Source organism: Phlebotomus argentipes, unplaced genomic scaffold, assembly GCF_947086385.1.
Source record: "Phlebotomus argentipes unplaced genomic scaffold, Phlebotomus argentipes genome assembly scaffold_18, whole genome shotgun sequence".
NCBI lineage: Eukaryota > Metazoa > Arthropoda > Insecta > Diptera > Psychodidae > Phlebotomus > Phlebotomus argentipes.
In genome coordinates this window covers 5,370,785-5,392,432 of record NW_026776177.1, presented here as the reverse complement: position 1 = coordinate 5,392,432, position 21,648 = coordinate 5,370,785, and the positions used below count along the sequence as shown (strand labels likewise).

At 41.8% G+C, this 21,648-nt stretch overlaps 5 protein-coding genes across 6 annotated transcripts in view; 1 reads left to right on the top strand and 4 right to left on the bottom strand.

The window, feature by feature from the left end:
• Positions 1-1,000: 1,000 nt before the first annotated feature.
• LOC132260314 (F-box/LRR-repeat protein 6) lies at positions 1,001-5,032 on the bottom strand. Its single transcript, XM_059758346.1, has 6 exons — positions 4,104-5,032; positions 3,235-4,032; positions 3,006-3,173; positions 2,706-2,935; positions 1,659-1,793; positions 1,001-1,584 (listed from the first exon to the last, which is right to left on the bottom strand). Exons 1-6 carry the CDS (start codon positions 4,476-4,478, stop codon positions 1,368-1,370), a joined length of 1,923 nt encoding a protein of 640 aa, XP_059614329.1. The 5' UTR covers positions 4,479-5,032; the 3' UTR covers positions 1,001-1,367.
• Positions 5,033-6,209: 1,177 nt separating this feature from the next.
• LOC132261076 (ragulator complex protein LAMTOR2 homolog) lies at positions 6,210-6,946 on the top strand. The gene is made up of 3 exons (XM_059759604.1): positions 6,210-6,384; positions 6,447-6,639; positions 6,699-6,946. The coding sequence occupies exons 1-3, from the start codon at positions 6,317-6,319 to the stop codon at positions 6,825-6,827; spliced, it is 390 nt and encodes a 129-aa protein (XP_059615587.1). The 5' UTR covers positions 6,210-6,316; the 3' UTR covers positions 6,828-6,946.
• On the bottom strand, positions 6,855-9,685 carry LOC132261074 (dynein axonemal assembly factor 3 homolog). The gene has a single exon (XM_059759600.1). It carries the CDS (start codon positions 8,190-8,192, stop codon positions 6,855-6,857), a length of 1,338 nt encoding a protein of 445 aa, XP_059615583.1. The 5' UTR covers positions 8,193-9,685.
• Positions 9,686-10,622: 937 nt separating this feature from the next.
• On the bottom strand, positions 10,623-18,130 carry LOC132261075 (acidic leucine-rich nuclear phosphoprotein 32 family member A). Of its 2 annotated transcripts, XM_059759603.1 has the most exons (8): positions 15,220-18,130; positions 13,181-13,344; positions 12,902-13,114; positions 12,749-12,834; positions 12,169-12,480; positions 12,008-12,077; positions 11,733-11,944; positions 10,623-11,000 (listed from the first exon to the last, which is right to left on the bottom strand). In XM_059759603.1, exons 1-8 carry the CDS (start codon positions 15,265-15,267, stop codon positions 10,957-10,959), a joined length of 1,149 nt encoding a protein of 382 aa, XP_059615586.1. In that variant the 5' UTR covers positions 15,268-18,130; the 3' UTR covers positions 10,623-10,956. The 2 variants fall into 2 exon arrangements, with proteins under 2 accessions (XP_059615586.1, XP_059615584.1); XM_059759601.1 differs by lacking the exon at positions 12,169-12,480 and having other exon boundaries at positions 15,220-15,616.
• A 603-nt stretch (positions 18,131-18,733) lies between these two features.
• Positions 18,734-21,648, bottom strand: part of LOC132261085 (uncharacterized) — a 71,940-nt gene continuing 69,025 nt past the window's right edge. The window contains exon 7 of the mRNA XM_059759619.1: positions 18,734-19,589. Coding sequence (XP_059615602.1) covers positions 19,483-19,589 — 107 coding nt within the window. The 3' untranslated portion in view covers positions 18,734-19,482. The remainder of the gene's footprint in view (positions 19,590-21,648) is intronic.

Genomic DNA, 21,648 nt, shown 5'->3' with positions numbered 1-21,648 from the left:
AAAACACCAAAAACACAGAATTCAACTGAGATTTCTCCATTTTTTTGTAGCTTGAAATTTAGTAAAATTGTCTTTTTTTTCCTTCACAAATACACGAAGCATTTAATCAGCTGAATTATTTCTTGCAAATGCGACAAAAATTAAGCCCACAACAGTTAAAGAGAGAAAAAACTCTTCTACATTTTGTAACACAATTTACGCACAAAGAATTATTACACAATCCGTTTTTACGTGTATAATTTTGACGTGTACAAAACATGTCAAATTATTTGCTTCACTACCTAAATTAATTTTGGTCAACGGGTGAAAAAGATGATTGATTACCATGTCAACAATTGAACATGTCTGAGTTTCGAATAGAAAATCTGTTTTTTATGGTGAAAACACAGCATTTGTAATTTGTAATTTGTCCGCGATCATCTCTTTCTTCCCCTCGCGTTTCGTGTATTTTCCTTCCTACTCGCACAGTGGCTGTCTCGACATGTCAGAGTCAGACGCTGACAGAGTAGGAAGGAAAATACACGAAACGCGAGGGGAAGAAAGAGATGATCGCGGACAAATTACAAATTACAAATGCTGTGTTTTCACCATTAAAATCAAGAAACAAGAAATGAGATCAAGAAAATGCTGCGCTTCAGGGGAAAAAAACAGGAGCTTATATTCGAATAGAATTTTTTGTCACCCACGAAAAGCCAATTTATAAAATTTGTACCAATAATTCTCAAACTTATTCATGTTTTTTTTCCAATATTTTTCAGAGTTGTGTGTGTGATTTTACAGATAAGCAAATGTTTGCCATTGATTTTTTATCACATGCCATTAAAATTTTTTGTCGTTAATCAACCTTTGCAACACCAAATTAAATTTTTCTCTATACAAGAATTTCACCTTAAACTTAGTTTTACAATGTTTTTGTTGTTGTTGTTGTTCTCTTAACACTAAAATGTTCCTCCATCAACTATTTTTTATCACAAAATTTTTCTATTTGTGTGATTTTCTCTTTTAAAATTATTTATAATTATACAATTGTGTAAAAATGTGTTGTTTTTTTCTTCTTCTCCTCCTCAATCAATTTGTGTTACATTTTTCCTCATCGATTTTTTTTACTTCACTAAAATTCATCTTATTAACCATACAAACGTACACTAAAAACTTGCAGAAACTTTTCTATACTCAATCTCTCTCTCTCTCTTGTCTTTCACGCACGATTTCCTGGGTTTTTTCTTTCTTCTTCCTCAGAGTCAGACGCTCTTTTCTTTTGCAGTCACTCTTGTACACTCGGCTCGTGATTTTTTAGCGTGTTCACACACTCAGAATTGCCATTAGATTGCATTCTTTGCACTTTTTCTCTTTTTGTCTCTCTCACTTCAGTCCAATGTACTTTCCTCCTTTTTCACCACTTGCAGCGGCGCACCGAGATTCTCCCGCAGCTCCGTTATCTCCGTGGGGCCCTGGAGCAGCCGCTTGAAGCCCCGCGGCAGTCCGCGGCACGACGACAGGTTGATTGAGCTGAGGATTGGACAATTGCTCAGGATCTCCTTCACAGCCTCCAAGGAAACTGACGATCCACACAAGTTCAAGTGGCTGAAAAGATGCACACAACAAGAATGTCAGCATTATTCTTCTATTCCACCCCGCAATTAATCAAGGAAATTCACCTGAGAGGAGATTCTGTCTTCTTCTCCGCCAACGCCTTCAAAGCATTGTCCAGCGGCCCCTGAACATTCGCCCAGGCCAGATCGATCTCAGTCAAGCTGTGCGCCCACTTTGAAGCAATCAACTCCAGACCGGAACTGTAAAAGTCAGCCGAAATGTTGGATTAGTTTTAAGGCACTTTATTGGCCGCCCTTTTCAATATTCACACCCAAAATTATCCCCAAAGCCTTCCTTTTTCTACAACTTCTCAGAATACTAAAAAACAAGACAAATATCTTCCATTTGCTCAGCCTTTAAGGATCTTTTAGGGCATAATTCTATGAAGATTGTCAATGGCGAATGGAAAAGCGGATCAATATTGGAGACTCGCGCATTTCTCCGCGTCGCCCCGTCAAATAATGCTAGCAGCGAGAATCTCGTCAGGAGGAGAAGGCCGCCTTGATAGTGGCATTCCCGCCACAAACTCTCCAGGGATACTAATTAGACAGGACTTGGTGTTTTGCCGGCTGGTAAAGGGAATTCTCGACTTACAATATCAAATTTCAGCAAGAACATTAGACAAATTGTGTGTTTTCATTGCAAAAGTGTGAAACAGTGAAGTAGAAACGCTCTTATTTTAACACTCTTAGTTAAACTAAGGCTTAACACTCATTTTATTATATTGACAGGCGAATTGAAAACGATGGAAAATCAAAATCGTAATTTTTCAGTATTGAAAAATTATAAATTGAGAATTTCGCATTAATATTGCTGCAAAATACAGTCTAAGAGTATTTTAGGAAAATCTCGAAAATTTAGAATGAATTAATGTTTATTAAAGATGCGTTTTATGCGTTTGAGTGCAGTTCTTAGTATGAAAAACATCAACTTTTCATAGTTATCGATTCACCCGTCGAAATATACTTAATAAATACCTAAACGAGGTATTTATATCATATAATTTATTTAATATTGTTTTCAGGAACACAAAGTTTCCGCCCCACAAAATTTGAAACATCAAAACTCTGAAGATTTGGTTTAGTCAACTGACCAAAGAGACCATTTCTTACCCGTAATCTCTCGTCACTGAGCATCCCGAGAGGAAGAGATGCTTGAGATCCCACGCGGGCAGTCTGATGAGACTGTCGTGTGTGAGTCTGGCGCAACCTCTCACGTCCAGCAACTTGAGTTTTGTACTTGACTTGAGGATTCTCTGCACGAATTCATCATTGATGAGGCGCGATTCCGCCAACGAGGCAACGCTGAGTTCCTCCAGATCTGGGAATCCCGGCGACTCCATCTGATTGCGGGATATAAAAGTCCTCATGAGTCTTACAAATGCTGCACAACATCACTGTGTTACTCTTTACCTGTTCCTGCAGACCAATTTGACTGAGTGTGATTTGGGCATTGGTTATTCGGAGCACCTTGAGCTTCGGGCAGCCGTGCTGCAGCTTCTCAATGTGCAGGATGGCATGCGACATGGCCAGTGTGCAGATGTTGGACAGATCCAGCAGCACCAGATTCGGACAGTGGGTCTGCGAAGGGGAACAGAGACAATCAATCACTCTTCCGGCCAAAACAGCCCAAAATACTCACCGCCAGCGCCGTGATGATTTGCGGCAGAGCGCCGAGTTTGTTGTGCGCCAGCAGAAGATGCGTCAATCGCCCATTGAGTCCTTGTATGGCATTGCAGAGGGACGTGAAACCGACCGCCGTCTTGTTGGCATTGGCCTCGAGATTAATCGAACTCAGATCCAATCGCTCCAGCTTCCTGAAGTTCTCCACAATATAGCTGAGATGATCGCACAGGAGGAACTTCCATCCAGCCAATGTCATGCCCACGAGATTCGGGCACGTGTCCACCATCTTCTCCAGCACACACTGCACATTTGTCACCTTCCAGTTGCTCACATTCACATCCTGACACCCCCTGAAGCGATTGTCGATGAACCACTTGAGCTTCAGCTCCGTCTTGAAGCGATCTTTGACCCACGCACTCAAGTCCAGCGTGTGCCAGAGCGCCGCATTGAGCGACACTTCGTGCCACAGCGAACACACGCGCCCCAGATTGATCAGCGTCGGCAGACAGCCCTCCTCCTGGACGGCAAACAGGAAGATCGTGTGCAGGACGTTCTTGGGCAGCGTGGCGCCCCAGCAACTCTGCTCCTCCGGCTCCACAAACTCCGCCTCCTCCTTCGCCTTGTCCGTGTTGTTGTTCGCACGCTGCTTGATCAACTCCTTCCGCCGCCGCTTCTCATAGTCCGAATCATCGCTGTCCGAGGCTCTCCTGGCCTTCGACTTGCGTGACCGCTTCCGGCTGCTCTTCTGCTTGATGGCGGGCGGCGTTTCTGACTTCTTAATGCACAACTTTATGCCCAACTTGTTGTCACTGATCTGCAAAAAGAGAGAGAAAAGAAATCGAGTGAATGAAGGGAATTTGCAAGCCAAAGTCGATCGAGTCTCACCTCACTCTGGTACATCTTCACGAGAGCCTTTCGCTTTGGTCTTCCGCGCGGTTTGGACAGCTTCTTCGTGAGCGCCGCCATCAGCGGCTTCCCGCCGGTCGGCGGCTGAAGACTGCCGTTGGCGTACGACCTCACGTCCTCCCGCTTCGCCGACGACGGCGACTTGTGCTTGTCGCGCTTCTCCTCCTCCGGCTTCGGCGCCTCGCCGGCGGCCGGCGACGTGCTGGACGACGGCTGAGGCACAAAGTCACCGCGCTCCGGCTCAGACTTCAGCGACTGGCCGGACGACGAGGAGGGCTGCGGATCGGCGGCCGGGGACTTCTCACTGATCCGCGGCGGCTCGGCGGGCCGCGCCACCTGAGAGTCCTGCTCCATTTGGCCAAACACAACGCTAAACACTGGAATTCACCCTCGCGGCGGCCTTACATTGTCCGCTCGGCGTGTGGGAGGGAGATGAAAAACTGTCTCACTTTGCGCGCGTAATCTGTCAACTGTGAGAGAATTTATAAGAGAGATTTACTACACACTCACGAGATGATCCATTGAGAGAAGTACAGTGGCGGGCAAGAGTGTGCGCGCACGGCAATTAATTCTACTGGACTTTTGCTCTTCTACCGAATTCTCTTGAAGAGTGCGAAGAGCTTCAAAACCATCTATTTCTTAGGCTTTCTCGCTGGATTTATTCTACAGCTTCACGACACTTCTCTTCGCGCCCTTCGGCGCACGTCCGCGTCCTTCTGCCACTCACTGTACTTCCAATGGCGCGTCTGTTGCTGATGTGATTCCTTGGAAAATTTTCCCTGTCGTCTCAGCACAGCACGCTTCTCCCCTTTTTCCCCGCACTTCTCACGCACACGCACCGTCCGGAGGAGGCGAGGAGGCGCGCTCGCACGGCTTTCGGGCTCTCCTGGCACGGGAATCTTCCACTGAGGCGTCCAGGAGCGTTCTCGCTCGCACTCACACTGGCGCCCAATGCTCACCGATGCGCGCGTCCTGCTCGCGCACCTTCGGCAGATGACATAAATACACAAATAAGAAAATTTGTAAACACCATTGACAGCCTGAGTGCGGAACGCCACTCGCCAGACGCCCGCTCGCTCCCGGGCGGCGCCCCAGCGGCACGCAAACGGCACGAGCGCCCCCTTGCACGGTCCCCAAAGCGGCCGCGAATGCCCAGCGGCGGAGACTTTGGCGCCGAGGGAGATGGAGAGGCAGGAACGCCAAGAGAAAAAGGCGTACTTCTCTCCGCAACACCAAATACACTCCGCTTTTTAGGTCACGTACGCCTTCAGCGCACTCACGCACCGCCACTCACGCACGCTCGCAACTCACACGCCACACTTGGCCACTCCGCGATCACTTTTCACTGCGAAAGCCCTTCGCGACTTGTCAACTCTCTCTAATTTAATTAATTTCCTGATATTTTTCCACACACAAACTCTCCTCGTCACCACACTGAAGTTTCAGCGCCGTTCATTTGCGCCACATTCAAATTTGCCGCTCAGACACTGTTGTGTTTCCCAGAATTACTTGGGCTCCAATCAATAAATTTTCTTCTACAGCAGCTGAAAAACTTGTATTTCTTTTGAAATCTCACGGGAAGTCTTGGAAAAGCTGCCCATTTATTCGGAAAAATCAACAATTTCAGTCATCTTCCATGCGTATTTGAATAAATCACAGAAAATTATAGTTCATTCCTTCACACTTCATCGATAAATCACGATTAAGAAAATGCACGGAAAGTTGATCTAATCACTGAAAAATTAATATTGATTTGCTTTTATTAAATAATTAAAATTATTAGTGTAATGTGGAAATGTGCAGCAGAAACTTCGGTTTGGTAAATTTTCATTCGCTGCAGTACAGCCATCTGGCGAAGTGTTGTGGAACAACTTGTCGAAACCCTGTTGAAGTTATCAACTTTCGCGCTCATTCATTTTCCTGCAATATTATCTATTTCTAGGGTTCTTCAGCATTCCTCGGATTTGTTTCACCTCAATTGACACAGGAAAAAAGATCCATAGAATGCCTAGAATACTTTCTCTTCAGAATTATTAGCAAATCTGGAGAAATTCTCGTAATTCGCCAACGCGTACGAATAAGTGGTTGGAGAGGAGTTTTATCGACTGCCGGGTTAACAGGTGACGATTGTTTTGTTTTCACGTCTGCAGGACAATTTCCAATCTCCTGCGCTTCCCATTTGTGTGGGAAAGATGCTGAGGCCCAAGCTGCTGACTCAGGTGCTGGGCCAGGCCAACACGGGCGGCGTGGAGAACACACTGTGAGGCAGTGTTTTGCGCCCTGTCAAGAGCATTCTTATACTTCCGATCGCCTCCTTTCCAGCCTCCTGAATCACGAGGGAAGTCTCCTGGCGTACTCGGGCTACGGCGACAAGGATGCCCGGGTAACTGCTGCGATTGCCAGCAACGTCTGGTCTGCGTACGAGAAACATGGACGGAATACATTTAGAAGGAGCGACGATCACCTCCAAGTGGTTCTGTTGCAGTGCGACAACGGCAACGTTGCAATTATTCAGGTATGCTGAGGATTCGGAGGATCTTGTGGCCAGGAGACTCACTGTTTTGGGCTTTGCAGGTGGCAAACTTGCTGCTGTGCCTGTACGCCAAGGAGAGCGTGGGCCTGGGGATGCTGAGCCAGAAGGCACAGGCGCTGGCCACGTACCTGGAGGAGCCGCTCAAAGAGATCGCTTCTTCCACTTCTTAAGCCTATTATAAATTCTATTCTCTATTTTCATGCCTTTTTGTACACCAACAGTGAGTAGTGTTGATTGATTGATGAAGAATTGACGCTCTTGAGGGAGTTTTTCACAGAAAATTCCCGGATTTGGCTGCTAAATTCCCCCACTTTGTCCTTCCGGAAGGTCGTGAAGCGTCTGGTCTCGAAGAGAATCACTCCATCTCTGTGCAGTGTCTGGATAAACTCTCCCGTGAAGCAGGGGAAGAAATTCTGACCCACGAAAATCACTGAAAAGTGTTCCTGAAGATCTGCTCGCGTGAGAAAACGTTTTACATCATCCGGAGAGAGAAAAGTCACAGAAATGTTGGAAAATCTTAGCAGGGAATTCATATTGTCCCTGATTCTGGAGTCTTTTCCCAGTCCGGATGATGGAAGAATAACTCCTGGCTGGATTGTGGCCGCGCCGAAGCGATGAGAATCCTGCGGAGAGGCGCTGAAAGGCTTCTTCTCCAGCATCTCAAAGAATATCTCAGTGAGATTCCTCTCAGTGACATCCGTGGCGCGATAATCATTGACTCCGTGCTGGGATTTCAGCATCTTCTCATCCGCACACGTCAGTCCGAAGGCGATGAATGGCCCAGAAGTCATGTCGCCCAGGAAGAGCCACTGATTCCGCTGCTGATGCTTCAGCGCGAGCGTCTTGTTCGGGATGGATTGTTCGAATTCGGGAAACACGAAAGCCACTCCAGTTTCACGCCAACTTGAGTACTCCTGAGGGCAGATTTGACCAGCTCCGCGATCCTTCAGCTGCATCTGAAGATCCCAATCGAACATTCCGCTTCGATAGTCGAATCTCTGGCCCAAATTCTCCCTCAATCTCGCATTCCACAGCGTTTGCACGGGAAAGGGCGTTCCGTCGGCTGTCCAGAAACTCATTGTGGCCTCCAGTTGATCCCTCTTGCGGTACTTCAGCCTCTCCAGACTCACCAAGGGCAGGTGTTCTCTGGCAAATTCACTGTCAGTCACAGATTTGATGAGAAACTTGCTGCGCGCGCGGATGTAATTGGCGGACGAAGGACGCAAATGACTGTTGCCGAAGATGTCCATGAAGAGGTGCGTCTTCCCGCGCAGGGACATCTCTCTGCCGTCCTCCAGAGCCACGGTGAGCAGCAGCAGATTCCTGGCCACGTGCTCCATGCAACTGTCCAGCAGATAGAAATGCACTTTCGCGTCCGCCGGAAGACAGTGAGATTTCGCCAAGACGGCCAGGATGTGGCGCGGATCTCCTGGACCGAAGAGGAGGACATTGAAGTCTCCGGGCAGAGATTGATCCTTGGCGTACTGTTGCCACTTCTCCACCAGATTCACAGCTTCGCTCCAGCCCCAGAACATTCTAAGCTTTTGTGTGTTTTATGTTAAATATCGATCAAACAAAGGCAAAAGCGAAGGAATCGAAGGAAAATTGATTTCAACGGGAGGAAAATTTGAAAATAGTTCTTTCTTCGATTTTACTTAGTCTTGGAGAATATTTTACTCAAATGAGTTGTAAAATATCAAATTTTCATATTTCTCATTAACTTTTTGCAATGTTTTTAAGTTAAAAATAAAAAAAGCCAAATATTCTCCCTCAAAATCTATAAAGTTCTTCCCAAAGCCGAAACTTATCGATACGAATTTGTAAATTTTCTTTTATAATACAATTTTAGGGGTAAAATAGATAAAATCGACGGTTTGAGGATTAATTAGTCCAAATCAGTCGAGTTTTCCCCTAAAATAGTGTAAAAAATGATAAATTTAATGCATTTCGTATCGATAATTGTCGATATAAGGAAGAACTGACCGACAATTCAACAAAGAGACGTTTTTTGAAAACTTGAAAATTTGTTCCATTATTTTTTTTCTTTCAATTTCCCCGTAAAATACTAAATTTACTTTTTTAGCAGTAGAAAAGATAAAGAGTTTTCTAAAAATTCATAAATCGTAAAGCATGAAAAACTTCCCAAAAGACGAAAGGCTGCATTTTTTCTCATTTTTATTGTCAAAATACTAAAATATATAATAAATGTACATGAAAGAAGAGATAAAACATATTGAAGATATATTTATCATAAGTTTGAGGAATAAAATTATCGATAAAATGGACTTTTTTTTATAGATAAATCTTTGATATCTATTTTTTCTTTATTCTCTCAACATTATGTCTTTTCCTATTTTTTTTTCTCATATATTTTTGATGCAATTTCTATTCTGTGTAGATTTTTTTTTGTTCCCCACGATGAAGAAAAACAAGGATCAAAAATTATTTGTGTTGTGAATTTCAAAAGGAAAAAATAAAGGAAAATTGGGTTCTTTTTTCATCATTTTTTTTTTGAAGAGAAAACATTCTTTTACACATTTATAAACAACTTTACAATGTTACTTTTTGTGTTTTCAATCTTCTCAATATATAATATTTTTTTTGTAATCTTAAAATACAAGTAATTAGTCAATAAACTGTTAATATGAATTAGAATTGTGGTTCGTTCTAACATTAAAAAAGAAGGATCAAAACCCAATTAACGTCACTTACTTGGCTACAATCATAAAATAAATATATATTTTTATGTTGTATTAGAATATATACTTTTCTTATTGAACCATCTTGAGAGAAAATTCCCCTTTTCTCTCTCACATTTCATCCTTTTTCATCTTCTTTTACTATATAAGATAATATAAAAATGTGTTCTGCATTTTTTTTGCTTTGATTACTTCTCGAAAAATTTCCTGTTGCAGCTTTTTTTCCCACATTGTTTAAAAACTCTTTCAATTTTTTTTTAGAATCAATTCGAATGTTTTTTTCCACTTGCAATGACACTTTTTTTGTAGAGATTTGTTTAATTTAATAATTTCTTTTTATATATACAAAATATATCGAAAATATATGAAATTCTTCTCATTACATTGCAACAAGAAATTTTCCTCATTCATGATTTATTTTATTAATTACTATTTTTTTCCTCTCTTTTTTATCGGCTTTAATCTTTCCATCAAAACCCTCTAAATTCTACTCAAAAAGGATTTTCTGTGTGTGTGTGAGTTTTTTGTGAAAGATATTTTTTTGCTGCTTTCTTTATGGGTTCTGAAGAGTTTATCAAACTAAGAAAAAAAATCTTATCGAATAATCTCACAATCGCACATTTATTTTTTTTATTTAGCGAAAATGAAAGGATATTTTTGTATTGTTTTGTTTAAATCTATAATTAAACTTGTGATTAAAAGTGTAATTTATCCTTATTAGATTTTTCTTTGAATGTCTCTGATTCGAAAGAAAATCTCTTTTTTTTTAATTTTATTATCAAATGCAATCTTCCAGTGTGTTTATCAAATGTGCTTATTTACATTCAAATGAAACCTTAATGTACTTTTTTCCTACGACTTTTTCTTTCTCTCTTCGGCAAAGTTTTCTCTCTGTCTTCCTTTTTTCCACTCAACTTCGATTCTGCTTCTCAAAGGGATTAGAAGGAATAATATTGTGAAAAGAAAATTGATATCAATTGACAGACACAAGAAATGCCGAAGAAAAAACGCGCTACTTTGCAAAATAGTTCACAACAAAAATAATGGATTTCTACATTCTCTAACAAAAAAAAATAAAAACGACGAATTAAACTATAGAAAATATCAATCTGAAAGCAAAAGGTATTTGAAAAACTATATCCAAAAATAGTCAGTTTTTTTCCATCTTGCAAATTAATTCAGAGAATAGCGATTTATATAAACGAAACTGAGAGCAAACTTCTGATGGCAAATATTCCCCTTAAAAACGATATGATCAAATGTTTCTTACTCCCTATCATCGAATCCACCCTCAAACACACTTTCTTCTCATCCTGTCGGCTGAATGACAAGTAGAATTCAGTGAAAATTTAAGATCCTGGGATTATTTCTGCACTTTATTCCCTCCTCTCTAAGCGCTATTTAATTGATTTCTTTCTTTTTCTCTGTAATCAAGTGTGTGTGTGTGTAAATCCTTCCTTTCCTCCGTTGCCGCTCACTTTCGCTCTTGTTTCCTTTTCTCACTTAAATCTCACCTAAATCTAGTAACTCAAAAAATTGTACAAAGAAAAAATTAAAATGCTACAAGTTGGGGGTGTGATGCAATCTGCAAAAGTGTTATTTAGCCGTCGTGCTTCCGCTTTTTGCCTCTGGCTGGGGATTCCTCTGAAAGAGCCAAGCAAATTGCCCAACATGAGTTGACTTTAAGTTACAATCCTAAGCAAGAAATCACAAGATTTAACTAAAAAGTCGTTGCAACTTTACACATTTTGTACTTCTGTTCGTAAAAACTACAAATTTGATATGTGACTTTATACTAAATACGAATTTCAAGCTGTCAAAGTCATTTCTGTGCAAGATTTTCTCTTTTGAATTGTGTTTTTAGAGCAGAATATTCCAACTTTCAACCAATTTCTGGCCATTTTCCTCCACGTGGAAGTCAAAAAAATGTTCTTCAGCGTAAACGAAGCGTATTTTTCGGTGTTTTTTTACCCAAATTATTCTCAAGGAACTCTCAGGAATTGTTTTTTAATGCGAAGAATGAATTCAACACAGTCAAACTGTTTCTTTCTTGAAGGATTCTGCTGACCATGAAGATGAAAAGATGTTCTTGCTGTGATATTTTACCTCTATCAGTTTCTTAGGCTAAAAAAACGTCCGGAAATGGCCAGATAAATCTAATCAAATTGTGTTTATGAACCTAAACACATAATTACTGTCTATTTTCTTGGTTTTCACATGAATTTGAAACGTTTCAGATCTTGCATAAATAAATTCTCAACTTTCGTAAATGTTATGAATCTGCAATTAATAAACTTTGACAGATTATTTAAAATGTTACGAAAGTAAAGTTACAACGACGCCTCAAGGATTAAGTGTCTCGCAATAATCTCTTACCTTCTGCCGCAGCTGGAGCCGCTGCTGCTCCGTCCTCTTCGCCATCTTTGGGTTGCTGGGCTCCTTCTTCTGCGTCCTCATCGGAATCTATATCATCATCGCCCTCCTCCCCAGCCTCCTCGTTCTCCTCATTCCAGTCTGAGTTATCCTCCTCGATATCGTCGTTGTACACCTCAGACAGCGACACATCTCCGTTGTCGTCATCATCAGCGCTGCGAAGGCACCAAAAGAATCATGTGAAAAAAGCTCTTAAGACATGAGAAAAACACACTCACTTCTCCTCATCATCCTCATCCTCGTCATCCTCATCGTCGTCCTCATCCTCTTCGCCACTCTCGCCGGATCCTGCAAGAAACCAAGACATTTTGTCAATTCTCTCAACTCCGCAAATCACTTTTGAGTTGCGCAGCAGAATTTGCTCCAGAAAGAAAGTCACCTTTTGTCGTTGCATTTGAGGCAATTTCCTCACGAAAAACTAAATTCCCAAGAGACAGAATGGCCAAGAGGGCAAAGAATAGAGTGAGCAAAGTCACTCGCTTCTCCTCTCTGCGACACTCCTGTCGTTGCCTCTCGTCACTCTTCAATTTCTCTAAATATTCATCTAATTCATCAGGCTCATTGGCTTCTTCACACCTCTTCTTCATCTCTTTGGCCGGCTCTTTGGCGCGCTTCTCTTCGAGGTGCTTCTCGAAGAGCGCCAACTCCTTCAAATCTATTTCCAGACCCCCAATGCTGAAGGCATCTTGATCTGTAACCACAGTTCATCACTCTCGGTTACTCTCGCTTTTGCACACACCTCTCCCCAGCCTCTTAATCTTCTTGCCAATTCAGGCTTTACTGGATTCAGAATCCACAAGACAGAAATCAAGATCAGTGTTTCAAAGTTACTCACGCCGTTCAACAAACACATCTGTGACTTAGGGGACGTCACAGGATCTATCCTAGGACATGTCAGTCACCACTTCAAACACTGATCCAGATCTCCAAGGATTGTCTAGTGAAAAATCGCCACTTACCCTCATAATTGTCCGGATTTGCGTATCCATTGACCTCTTCGTCGTCATCAGCATCAGACGGAGCTTCCATGTCTTTGGAGTCGAACCTAAGACAGAAGAAATGCTGTCAAATCTCTAGATCAACCCTCTAAATCATCCCACACACTTCCTTACCCATCGAGATACTTGAGCGAAGGGAGCATTTGGAACGTCTTCTCGCGGTAATTCTCCTTCACCGTCACCTCATTGTTGAACAAATCCAGCACTTCTAAATGTTTGAAGTTCTCAAGAGGCTTCAAGGCATCCAAATCATTTAGTCTGTTTCCAGATAGGTTCAAGTGTGTTATGTTCGGAGACACTTCCAGGTAGTTCAAGCCATTTGAAATTCTGCAAAAGTCAGTGTTTGAGCCACAAGTTGGCAAGATTGTAAGCAAAAATCTTCAAATAATCAACCTGTTGTCGGAGAGTTCGAGCTTCTTGAGATTTGGTAGTTTGGGAAATCCCTTGAGGCTCGTGAGACCAACATTTATGAGACTGAGCTGCTTCAGATTCACAAACTCTTCATTGAGGCCCACGATATTTGTACTTCTGCAGTTGTCCAAATTAAGCTCGGTGATCTGCAAATGTATTAAATAATTTCAAATTCCCCGACAAAAGTTTAGCAAATTAATAGTTTGGTCGCAAGATGTCGCCACGTCCATCGTTTTCTTTTGATCATTTTTCAATTTCCCTGCGGTAAGTTTCTGCGTGTGGAGTGAGCGAGAGGCAGTGGAAAGGCCCATTTTTTGTCTCTCTCCCTCCCAAATGTTGTAAGTGAGAACGCAACAGTCGCACTTCCTCCTCAGCGGCCAGCAGAGGGCCGCGCTCTTTCTGCCCGAAAGTACGACACATCCATCAGTCACACACACTTGGCCACGGCGCGCAGATGTGGTGGTGCGAAATGGCACCTCATCTCGTGAAATACACCAATTCGACAAACTAGTCGCATTTTCGCGTTCATTGAAGCCATTAGTTCCCGTTTAACCACCCCCAATGATTTTTGAGTCACTCCAAGTGCACATTAGACAGTAAAATAGTGCTCAACATATGGCCCCACAACCATCGGCATACTTAAATGGTTATTTATGGCTGTGGCATGGTTCGAAATATCCAAAAACTGTGAAAATGTGTTGGATTTTTTGACATTCACCACAATGGCGGACGTGAGGAAGCATTACGAAACGTCGCAATTCGAACATGGCCGACAGGCGGTGTACATGTGTTGGGCAGCGTGAGCACACACACACACACACACGCGAGACACTCGCTGTACGCGCATTGTGTCGGCATAGCGAGAGACACTAGAGGGAGACAGAGGGAGGCGGTCGCCCCTTTGTCACTATGGCCCAGTTGCGTGTGCGTGAGGGAGATGGGCAAAATGCAACAGCGCATTTTTCCACCAACTTTTGCCACATTGTTGGCAAATCTCGGGCGCCACACTTGAGGAATTGGGGCATGATTTTGGGGGTGTTCCAGCCCCAATTTCCGGCACAGGGAGAAAGTGTGAGTGGCGGAATGCGGTGTGAAGGCATTGTTTACTCGGAATTTATTTGAAAATATGTATAGTCCTTCTCGCTCACATGCCGTTCAGCAGCGCCACTATCGCTCCATGTTTTGTCACACACGGTGTGTTTCGGCTGCTGACAACGGGGTGGCCCCCCGAGGGGGGTGAGAGACTGGCGTGTGTCGGGCGGTTGTCGGGTGAGATCGCGACGGGCCCCCACTTCCTGCGACACGGGACGCGCAGCAAGCTCATTATTCATCAGCTTATAAACATGGCCATCAACAAATTGGCGATTGAGCGCCTCTTTGGCACCAACACCACTGCACATGTGTGTGTGTGTGCGTCCACAATGTAGCCCAATATGGCGGGTTTGAAATTTTCATGGGCAACACAGGTCTTCCGATGGGCTCCGCAGCCCCTGGGGGACACGTCTCGCGGACACGGCGGAATCGTCCTGCGGCGGGGATCGCGGGTGGGCCGAGGAGGGGGCGCTGGGTGACGCTCTGTCCCACTCTGGGACGATCGCGCGAAGATGGCGCAATTTCGGAACCAGCGGTCCACGCGTCTCGGCCAGGGCACCTTTCCACGCCTGGCTGGGGCCTTTCGGCCAAGGTTGAGGCGTGGGTGACACGCACAGAGGGCCGCTGGCCGCGGAGGTCCCGCCGCGCGGGCCACTGTGGCTGGTCTGGAAGACTTCTTGGTGGTGGCATTGAAAATGCCACCATTAGAAATCGAACATTTTCTCTCGCTTTGGCGCACGCTGGCGAAAAGGACGGCCGCAATGGCACGCAAAAGGGGTTGACTTGGCGGCCCCCGAAGCCGCGGGGCGCACGCTGAGGGGCCGAGGCGGTGGGACAATGCGGGGAATCACCCCCGAGGGGCGCCTCGGCAGCCCAGGCCGAGAGGGCCTCAGTTGGTCGGGTGGCGGAAAAACGTAGTTGAAACTCACCTGCGACGCCGGCCTTCCTCGCTTTTCCAAATCTATTCTCTTCTCCATTTGGCCTCTTCGATGATTTTGCACACAATTACGACACTCTGGTTAAATGGCCACACGGTATCTGTTTGGTCGCGTACCAAATAAACAATATTATTGTGTTTTTTCACCACTGAATAGGAAATTTCTTGTCCACTTTTATTTCTGCTGCTGGCTGTTTAGAGGAGCTCACTTCTCGACATCGCACACACGCACACACACTTGCACTGGGTGAGAGAGAGAGACGACGCGAGTGCGACAGCACGACGCGCGCCATCTCTGTCCACTGCACGCGCTGACATGGCGCCAGAGCGAGACGGCTGGCGGTGCGCGTGAAAGTCACAGCAAAAGTGTCACAGCACCAGCACACCTGGTGGCCGGTCTGCGAAGTGTGGCAAAACTGTTGCGCGCGAAAAATGTGGGACATTTCGGCCAATTCAAAAGGGAAAACGACGGTTTTTAACCATGGAATATTATTTATTTCTTTCTTCTCATACTCTTGCATTTTTTTTTGTTTCATATAATTTCATCAACAACATACGTATATTTCGATTAATTCATATAATGTCATTTCTCAATTTTTTTTTTCTAGTAAATCTTCTTCACTCATTTTCTTCATTCTAAAACGCTTTCGATTCACTGTTTTTTTTCTGCCTCGTCCTCGATTTGTCTTTTCATGATAAGTTTTTTTTTTCCTTTTCTCACTGGGATTTTCACTGGGCTACAGTTTTATGGTGTGTTGGCCTTTTTGCAAAACCAGAAAAAAGGGAACAACAATGTTTTTTCTTCTGACAATTTCACGATTATTTACACAAAGTGATTATTTCTCTAATTTCTTGTTTTCTCTCCTAATAATTTCTTTGCGCTTTTCTTCGATACCACACACCACATCTGCTCTGGTATTTAATGTACATTTAGCTTCTTTAGTTATTAACCCTGTAAAATGGTCACTAAACATCGTTTTTTTTTTACTTGATTTCACCTCCAATTTATTATCTTAATTATTCAATAATCTACACGTTTCTAAACACACTCAATTCCATTTTGTTCTTCACTGTGCTATTTTTAAATCTCTTGTCTAAACTTTTTTTTCTTTTATGTTTGGTTAATTGCGGGTCAATTGGGTGTTTTTTCTTTTCCTTCTTATTTTTTCCTCTTCGGAAAATGCTTCCCCAAATATTGATAAGTTATTTTCTCTAATTATTATTTGTTTTTCTTCTCTTCTTCTTTAATATAAATGCTTGTCAACTATTTTATATACAATGTGTTTGTGTATGTTTTTCTTTCTCTCTTTTTTTTAAGTAAAAATTGATTTAGAACTTCAAAGCTTGTCGGATTTCTATTTATGTTTATCTAAATATTTTCGCCGGATTACAATAGATCATTAAATACTTGTTATTTATGATTTGTCTTTGAGATAATTTTAAATGTGATTACATTGTAGGTTTTATTCTTCTTCACTCTATCTTCAAAATGGATTTGATTTCTTTGATATTTCCTCCTTTTTTGTACATAATAAAACACTCAAATGTCAATTTCTTCAAAAATGACAAATGTTATTTTCTTATCAATTCTGCCATTATTTTTTTGGTATATTTTTTCCTTCTATTAAGCGCATTAAATCGGTATGATTTTCTTTCTCTAACAAATCTCATCTTACTGCGGAAAATTTACAACACTTTTCTCGAGAATATAATTAATGTGTTTTCTTTTAACATTAAGAAACCGTTTCTAGTGACTGAAACATGGAGGAGATTTTGATCATGTCCGGTTAAAAGGCATTCATTTTATTCAGTTTCTGAGTAAAGCAAAATATTGCAGAGACAGAGGATTTTTTTTTCAATCATTTTGCCTTCTAACTATTTCTGTCTGATTTTTGTAAAAATTGTTACTTTGAGATGGAAATTGACAAGAATTAATTGAATGGATAATCTTACAATTTTTTCTTTACCCGTTTAAACATCTTCTCAGCGACGCACATGTCTCATTATTCGATTCTGCACCCCTTTCTAATTTTCAGGATTTAACTAATTTTATTTACAAGTCACTAACATGTGTAGATTGTTGCCTATTTATTACTTCGGAGTCGGGATTTATGTGTGAAAACAGAACGTAAATTTATTTTCCGCCTCATTTTCTCAAACTCACTGAATGATTAATTCCATTCTCTGTTCAATTACCACTAATTAGCTTTCGTGTGTAATCTTCAGAAAGCATTTCTTCATCCTTTTTCTCCAGCACATTTGCTGGTAAAATTTCATAATACTCTCACACACGTCCAAAAGTGTCACAATTGAAAATGAAATCAGAAATGCTTTCGGACCGAGATTTCTATTCACAAAATCATCAACGTGATCATGAAGAACTTCATTTCACTTTTGTGGTAAGCTAAAAACACATCAATTTAACTAACTGTTCCATTATTACAAAAAATATATAAACACAAATAACATTTCTTCATCTTTCGTTATCACACAAACATTTTTATAATGACCAACAATTTATTCAGCTTTGCTGCTCTATTCTGCATTAGTGTCCTTTGTTGTCCTTACAAGCTAACGTGTATTTTCTGTTTATTGTTAATACAACAGTACAAAATATTCATTGGCGTAGGCCTACAAAGCGATTTCATGCATTCATGATCTTTGCGCACGTGTGAGAGAAAAGTCAGCAGAGGTTCATCAATTTCACTCCTTTGTGCAGTTTTTAGGGCTGCTTGAAGTTCTTTAGAATATCCTTCTTCCATTCTAGCTGCTTATGAGGTGTTATTATGTATTGTAATTATTTAACGAACAATAAAGAACTGAATTGAAAGTTATATTTACTATTTTTTACATTTTTCAACGTGTAAAACTATTCGCAAGGCTATTTACAGGCGGAGCATTGGAGTGGGCGTGGCTACAAACTTACCAACACATGGGACTTGCAAGACGTTTAAATTACGTGACCAAAACTCGATTTCTCGATATATCAATCGATTCGACGATGCCGTGCACTCAATCGATATTTATTGAGAAATATTTTAGGGTTATGGTCGGAAAAGATACCCAAAAAAACCGGTTTTTAGTCGATTTTTACAGAAATATCGAATTGAAAGTTAAGAGATTCATGAAAAGTTGAGAATTAGTTTGCGAAAATATTATTTTTGAGCAATTTATCCAAATTTTTCATGGTTTTCAGTCTTCTAGTGGTCAATAAACATCCGAAAATATGTATTTATTGCCAATAAATGCTTTCAAATACAAGAATCTTTCATTTCTCTGCGCAAAATGTGTCAATGCCTACGTTAATGCTGCAGAGATTTTCAATTTCAACACTTTGAAGACATTTCTGGTATTCAAAAGATAGCAAATATTCTCTAGTTGTTTATTTTAAGGACCCGGAAAGGATTTGAGGCTCTAATTTAACAAATATTGCAAATAAATTTGCATTGCGAAGGTAAAATTTCCAGAATATGACTTGAATAGATATTGAAAACATAACTTCTTAGCAGTTAAATCGATACAAAATAGACTTCTTGCAAGCTTTCTGGCCAACACATAAAGGATTTGTTCGATTGTCAATAGTTTTCCATTTGCCGATGGCTAACAATTTCCCAGAAGAGTGTTTAAGACAGCTTATTGAATTAAAAGTCGCGAGAGGAAATAAAGGATTTCAAGCGAAAATCTGTGTGGAGAAAATTTGCTGTGGGAATAGAGTGTAAGTTTGCCTTTTGACTTCCTCAATGCGGCGCTTTCTCTCCGGCGATTAAACGCTAAACCTCATCTAATACACGGTTACCTTATTAAGTGTGCAATTGCGCGTAAATTTCAATTTCACAGCGAAACCTGGCAGCACTCGCGGGGCAAATTGATGAACCCCGAGCTCACGAATTTGTAATTTGCTTTCCCTTCTGCAGAGAGAGACACAGAGCGCGATATGAATGCAGTTTTCTATCTAACAATGAACATCCCTTTGATGACGGGAGACTCTGTCGCTCTCGTCATCCAGCGCGTCTGCAGCTGGAACGCGGGGGAGGCCAGGATTCTCCGTGCGCGCGAAGGCATTTGGGCTGGCAAAAAGGATTTGCCGCCTCGGGCCGCCCAAATACCGCCGCAACTCCGCCGTGCAGTCGAAGACTCATCAACTGCCGCGTAATGAATTCTTACTCGCGCTCCCCATCCAGCTGAGGAGCGCCCACCACGCCATGCCGGAGACTCGCTGGCAGCGCGAATGCTGGCGGAAGAATTCAAAGCATCGTTATGGAATTTCCTCTTGTGCAGTCAGAGAAGCAGCATCGGTGAAATTTTTGGCGAATTTGGCCCGATTCAGGGATTCCTGCATGAGTCGCTCATTTTCCTGCCGAACTGTCGAAAGAGAGAGAAAGAGAGAAATACCACAAGAATTAAGACTCCGCAATGCTTGCTGAGACATGTAAAGGATGAGGGAGGAAATCTGGGATTCTGGGATACGTGAAAGCAATTTTCGCCGTGTGGCAGCAATTGAAACCCTCTAATTTACGTCTTGTGTGCTCCCTTTTGGAAGCTGCTTTCCCCCTCTGCGTTTCACCCACAAAAATGGACGACCAAATGCCGGGAAATTGTGTGAATGTGACGCAGCAAACAAGGATTGTTTCAGTCACAACTCCTTCCCATGTTTCACGCCCTCGAACATTTCCAGGGTCTCGAAGATTTTTGCGAAATGTAGCGGAAATGTTTCCATTAGGAAATTTTGCAACTGTGTTTTCTTTCCTCTGGCAATATTAATATGACTGATCACGGACAATTCTCCCTTTATTTTACTTTACTGCAGAAAAATATTATATTCTTGAATCTATAAATGAAGCTGTTCTGTATTTTCTCGACATAATTTCCAGTCTTTTTCAGCATTTTAATCTAAAAAGAGGTTTCCAAAGATTTGCTTCAATTCTACTTTTTTTTCACCAAAACACATTAAGAAAACAGATTAAGAAGAGAATATTCTTATTTTATTCCTAGTTTCTAAGACTAAAAACAAAGAATTTTTTCCATAATTTCAAAACTTTGTCGCGAACAGAAATTAACAGCTTTAATATTGGATGTTTTATCACATAAAATTTCACACTCTCATTGATGATTTTATAAGAAAAATATTGAATTTACGATGGAATTTAGCGAATTTAGAGATTGAAGTAGATTAAATCGAATTTAACTTTTCTTGTTCATCTTTCTAGCAAAATCAAATTGAATTTAGCCAATTATCATTCTTTCTAATGTCGCTTTTCAAAGGTTTCAGGCACAAAAAAGAATTAATATTTGAATATTACGGGCTTCCAGAATTTGATTTATCAACCTTCTGAGGCTTTCTAATTAATTCTCTTCATTATCCACCCATGAATTAATTAGGAGGTATTTTTGGGTAAATTTTCAATTATCGGAAATTTCACGGAGTGCTGAATCCCTGGGAAGGATCCCATCCAGGGCACAGTGTCGATGGTGTGCCAGCGAAGCTTGTCTCTCAATGGCTGTGAGTTGGAAATTGCTTTCAGCAGACGGAAAACAAATACACACACTTTGTGATTTATGGTAATGGCTCTATGTCATCTCTGGCCAGGATGAAATACGAGAGCTTTCTTGACTTTATCCTTTTTTTTCTTTCTCCTCCGCAAGAGCATAAAAGTGTGAAAATTCACACACTTTTGCATTGCATGGCACAAATTTGCTGACGCTCTGCATTCTTTTTTTTTCTTATTTAACTATGCTGAGCACAATTTCCCCCGGCAAATTCGACTCCTTCAGCTGAGGAATGCAAAATTTCACCAAACTATACAATGAGAGAGAGAGAGAGAGAGACTCTCTTGTTGATTCACAACCTCTTCTCATATGCAAATTGGTGTATATATGGAAAATATAGGCGTTTGAATATTGAATTTAATGATTTTCACAAGATGCTTTTGTGATTCTTCAGCATGAATCAATTTGCTAAATTCTCTCATTATTTCTGTGTGCCGTTTGGTGGGTGGGAAAATCTCATTTTCCGCACACGTCCAAAAAGGCGCTGAATGTCCCAGGCGACACAGTTGGAATTTCAATGGAAAAAACCCCAAGATTTCCCATCGTCGCTCGCCCAGGGGCGGGAAAAACTCCCTCAACCGTAAGACATCTCAATTGGAAAATGAGCAATTTTCCCCCCGCGTGCGCGCCACACACAACAAGAGGTGCCAACTCAAAATTATATTTATTGAACAATAAAATGTATCTCGGCTTTGGAACGCATATTTCAGCATAATCACCAAAAATTATGAGCAGATTTTCGAAGCCACTTCCAGAGGCTACGAATAAATCACTTTTATGCCCTCCTTTCGTGGAGGAAGCACTCGAGGCGGAGCCCCTCATGAGCCCACACCTTCCGTGGGCCGCGCGCGGACAAAGTTTCCCATCAGTGAAT

Bases quoted from the DNA above. Each gene is read 5' to 3' on its own strand.
- LOC132260314 (XM_059758346.1), bottom strand. From the start codon at position 4,478: ATGGAGCAGGACTCTCAGGTGGCGCGGCCCGCCGAGCCGCCGCGGATC. The intron at 1,794-2,705 runs GTAAGAAATGGT...TGACTTTTACAG, and splicing joins TCAGTGACGAGAGATTACGG to TTCCGGTCTGGAGTTGATTG. The intron at 1,585-1,658 runs GTGAATTTCCTT...GCATCTTTTCAG, and splicing joins AAGACAGAATCTCCTCTCAG to CCACTTGAACTTGTGTGGAT.
- LOC132261076 (XM_059759604.1), top strand. From the start codon at position 6,317: ATGCTGAGGCCCAAGCTGCTGACTCAGGTGCTGGGCCAGGCCAACACG. The intron at 6,385-6,446 runs GTGAGGCAGTGT...CCTCCTTTCCAG, and splicing joins GGCGGCGTGGAGAACACACT to CCTCCTGAATCACGAGGGAA. The intron at 6,640-6,698 runs GTATGCTGAGGA...TGGGCTTTGCAG, and splicing joins GCAACGTTGCAATTATTCAG to GTGGCAAACTTGCTGCTGTG.
- LOC132261074 (XM_059759600.1), bottom strand. From the start codon at position 8,192: ATGTTCTGGGGCTGGAGCGAAGCTGTGAATCTGGTGGAGAAGTGGCAA.
- LOC132261075 (XM_059759603.1), bottom strand. From the start codon at position 15,267: ATGGAGAAGAGAATAGATTTGGAAAAGCGAGGAAGGCCGGCGTCGCAG. The intron at 12,835-12,901 runs GTAAGGAAGTGT...CTTCTGTCTTAG, and splicing joins TCGCTCAAGTATCTCGATGG to GTTCGACTCCAAAGACATGG. The intron at 11,001-11,732 runs GTAAGAGATTAT...TGGCTCTTTCAG, and splicing joins GGCTCCAGCTGCGGCAGAAG to AGGAATCCCCAGCCAGAGGC.